A 4,105-nucleotide genomic window follows, 5' to 3' on the forward strand; every position below is an offset into this window, starting at 1 on the left:
CCCCGGAATATATATTGTGTTCTTTAAATAAGTATACTGAAATATAGCTAAAGGTAAATGTAGGCATAATATTATTTGAAAAGAATTACATAATATAAACAAAAAAAACAACAAAATATAATAATAATAATAATAATACTTTTTATTTATAAGGCGCTTTAAGAACAGCAAGAGCTGACACGAAGTGCCGTACACCAAAACAAAGAATTTACATATATATATATATATACATACATACATATATACACACTTACACACACATACATGAATAAGAATTTTAAGAGTAAGTTAAAAGTTTTTAAAAAAAATAAAAACAATAAAAACAGTCCATGATCATTCCATCACGCCGGTCCAAAGGCTTGAGTATACAAATAGGTTTTAAGTTGTACTTTGAACATAGCTAATGTAGGGGCTTGTCTTATGTTCAAAGGCAAATTGTTCCACAGCCTTGGGGCAGCAACAGAGAAAGATCTATCTCCACGGAGCTTCCTCCTCGTTTTTGGTACCTCAAGAAGCTGGAGGTCGGCTGATCTAAGGGAGCGGCTAGGAGTATAAGGGTGAAGGAGTTCAGTAAGATAAGGAGGGGCAAGACCATTTAAAGATTTAAAAACAAATAATAAAACCTTAAAATGAACCCTAAAAGACACTGGCAGCCAGTGGAGTGCAGCCAGGATTGGTGTGATGTGCTTGTATTTTCGCGTTCCAGTTAAAAGACGCGCCGCCGCATTTTGGACCAGCTGGAGACGTAAAAGGGATGCCTGACTGACCCCAAGATACAGAGCATTACAGTAATCAAGGCGTGATGTAACAAAGGCATGAATTACTAGCTCAAAGTGCTGCTTTGACACAAGAGGTCGTAGTTTTGCCAAACGCCTTAAGTGAAAAAAAACGGATTTTACCACTGCACCGATTTGCTTATCGAATTTAAGATCCCTATCCATTTTGAAACCTAAATTAGTGACCAGTGGTATAAGATATGATGTCAAGGGACCTAGATTAACACCGGAAGATACACTAGAGGCACTAGAGCCAACCAACATTACTTCTGTCTTTGCCTCATTAAAATGAAGAAAATTTAACGCCATCCAGGCTTTAATGTCATCAAGACATGCGAGCAAACGTGCAATTGAGAAACCCTCCTTTTTCTTCAATGGAAAATAGACCTGGGTATCGTCTGCATAAAAATGGAATGATATGCCATGTTGTCTAAAGATGTGACCCAGAGGAAGCAAGTAGAGGGAAAAAAGTAAAGGACCCAAAACGGAACCCTGGGGAACCCCGGAGGACAGGGGAGCAGAGGAGGATTCAAAGCTGGCAAGACCCACAGAGAAAGTTCTAGCTACCAGATAAGATCTAAACCACTCCAATGCAAGACCACGGATTCCCACAACGTCATGCAGGCGGGAAATCAAAATGTTGTGGTCAACTGTGTCAAAGGCAGCAGATAAGTCAAGAAGAATAAGAACCACGAAATCGCCAGTATCAGAACAAGTAAAAATATCATTAAAAACTTTAATTAAAGCTGACTCTGTGCTGTGGTGTGGTTTAAAACCGGACTGAAAGATCTCTAGAATCTCATGCTCATCCAAAAACGCTTTCAGTTGAGCATAAACAACTTTTTCTAAAACCTTTGAAAAAAACGGTAGTCTGGAAATAGGTCTATAGTTTGCCAACACAGATGGATCCAGACTAGGTTTCTTTATAAGCGGTTGCACTACCGCATGCTTAAAATTAGAAGGAACAACACCAAACGATAAACTACTGTTAATAATGTTAAGGACCAATTTGCCTACACAGGGAAAAACTTCTTTAAAAAACCACGGGGGAGCTGGATCATGTGGGGAGCCTGAGGGATTCAGAGAGCCAACCACATCCTCTAGTTGTGACATAGATATTGGTTGGAATTGAACAAAAAAGACAGCACAACAAGGAACAGACACCGAAGGAGCAGAAACAGGCAATGAGATAAGAGACCTAATAGTGGCAACCTTATCCACAAAAAACTGAAGGAAGTCATTACACAACTCAACAGAAGCTTCTAAGCAAGTAGACTGTGGAACATGAAAAACAGAATCAATAGTGTTAAAAAGCACTCGTAAGTTGTGACAGTTTGAGGAAATGAGATTTGAGAAATGTAGCCTTCTGGCCTCTTTAACAGTGTTCTGGTAATTATTCCAGCAGTCCTTCCATATTTGGAGAGAAACTTGCAGTTTGTCCCTTCTCCACGTACGCTCAGCCTTGCGACACTGCCGCCTGAGAGCTCGGGTTCCATCGTTGAGCCACGGGTCAGATTTTGCTTTTGGCCGGTTGGTCATAAATGGGGCCACAGAATCCAGGACAGAGAGACAGGAAGAATAAAACCAGGTAGTTAAGTCGTCACAGTGAGCTGAGATGGAGGCAGGTGGGGGACCAAGGCACTCGAAAGCAGCAGAAAAGCAACCAGCAGAAGAGGAGTTCAATGCCCGGCAGCGTCGAGCAGGAGCAGGGATTTTGACGGTGCGGGTGGAAAACCCCACCTCAAATAAAACCGGCATATGATCGGAAAATGCTGGGTCGCCAATCTCCAAGTTGAGTACGGGCAGGCCAAAAGAAAAAACAAGGTCCAACGTGTGGCCTTGTTTGTGTGTAGGGCCAATAACAGACTGCACCAAATTAAAAGAATCAGCAATATTTAAGAAGTCCTTCACCAAGGGTTTATCAGGGCAACACACATGAATATTAAAATCTCCAAGAATGAGGACACGGTCGTAATTCGGCATAATCTCGGAAAGGAAGTCAGAAAAGTCATTAATAAAATCCTTATTATATCCAGGAGGCCGATAGATGACAGCACACAGCACAGGATTAGACCGACCGATTTCAATAGCGGCCAGTTCGAAACTGTGAAATGTAGATATAAAGGAAGGCAACTTACATTTAAAGTCCTCCTTAAAAACAATCGACATACCTCCTCCTCTGCCTGATGTCCTTGGAAAATTAAAATAGCCACAGCCAGGTGGCAAAAATTCAAAAAGAGCCATGGAGTCTTCGACTGTAAGCCATGTTTCAGTCATACAGAAGAAATCCATGTTTTGAGAAGTGACAAAATGTCTGAGTATAAAAGATTTATTAGTCAGTGATCTGACATTTAGCAAGCCAAACCTGGTGGGAAATAGATTCTGGGCCTGAAGTCCAACAGCTGGCGGGGCACGGGGCAGTAGCCTCAGGTGTCGAAGATTTATTCCACGAGGGCGAAGACGGGGAGCCGCCAGATACCGAAACTGAGGCCCCTCGTCCTCCAAGAAACCCGCAACTGGAACCAGACAACCGCTGGTCGGGCCCAGAAGGCGCCATGACACACAAAACCGAGGGGAACGTCCACATCCAGTCCCGGAGGCAGTTGAGGCACCACGCAAACCAGCCCTCGATCGCACCAACCAACCCGCACGACATCCGCGTCTCCGTCTTCGCCGCCTAGGTGGGAGCATGCGATGGCACAGGTAGTACGGTGGTCCGGAAAACAGCGGAGGCAGCTGGTTTTGTCCACAACCGTCAGACAACAACACTTCACGGGCAGCCGATCGGAGATTTAGTAGTGTTTGACGGTCATAGACCAGGACCGACGTGATCATTTGAGGGTAATACACTAAAAATATTAACATAGCAGACATGAGAAGCGAAAGACGGCCAGCCATACACAGCGGCGCCATCTTCCATACATTGAAATATGTTTAAAGTAAAGTGAACTTTTAAGAAATATGCTAAATTAAGTATTGATACTTCAATATACTTTGCAAAACTTACTTTGAATATGCTTTTTTGTATCAGTAATTTGATATACTTTTAGAAAATATAACTAAATATACTTACAAATATGTTTAAAGTAAAGTGAACGTTTAGGAAATATGCTGAATTACTAATTAAATAATGATATTTCAATGTTTCTACACAAGCACAAATAAACTTCATAAAAGCTTTGGCACACTATATGCTAAAAGTATAATTTAAGTATGAAACAACATTTAATATTTATTTTTCACTTGGGATGATTTGTTTTTCTGTGACAGAACAGAGGTTTAGTGATGCCCAGTACAACCATTACAGCTAAAGTACCTTTGACCAAGGT

General features: G+C 41.6%; 1 protein-coding gene across 1 annotated transcript; it reads right to left on the minus strand.

The window, feature by feature from the left end:
• Positions 1 to 341: 341 nt before the first annotated feature.
• Positions 342 to 3,689, minus strand: LOC113138288 (uncharacterized). The gene is made up of 3 exons (XM_026320607.1): positions 3,142 to 3,689; positions 2,231 to 2,880; positions 342 to 1,876 (listed from the first exon to the last, which is right to left on the minus strand). The coding sequence occupies exons 1-3, from the start codon at positions 3,687 to 3,689 to the stop codon at positions 342 to 344; spliced, it is 2,733 nt and encodes a 910-aa protein (XP_026176392.1).
• Between the last annotated feature and the right edge of the window lie 416 nt (positions 3,690 to 4,105).

The sequence above is a fragment of the Mastacembelus armatus genome, chromosome 3 (genome assembly GCF_900324485.2).
Source record: "Mastacembelus armatus chromosome 3, fMasArm1.2, whole genome shotgun sequence".
NCBI classification, from domain to species: domain Eukaryota; kingdom Metazoa; phylum Chordata; class Actinopteri; order Synbranchiformes; family Mastacembelidae; genus Mastacembelus; species Mastacembelus armatus.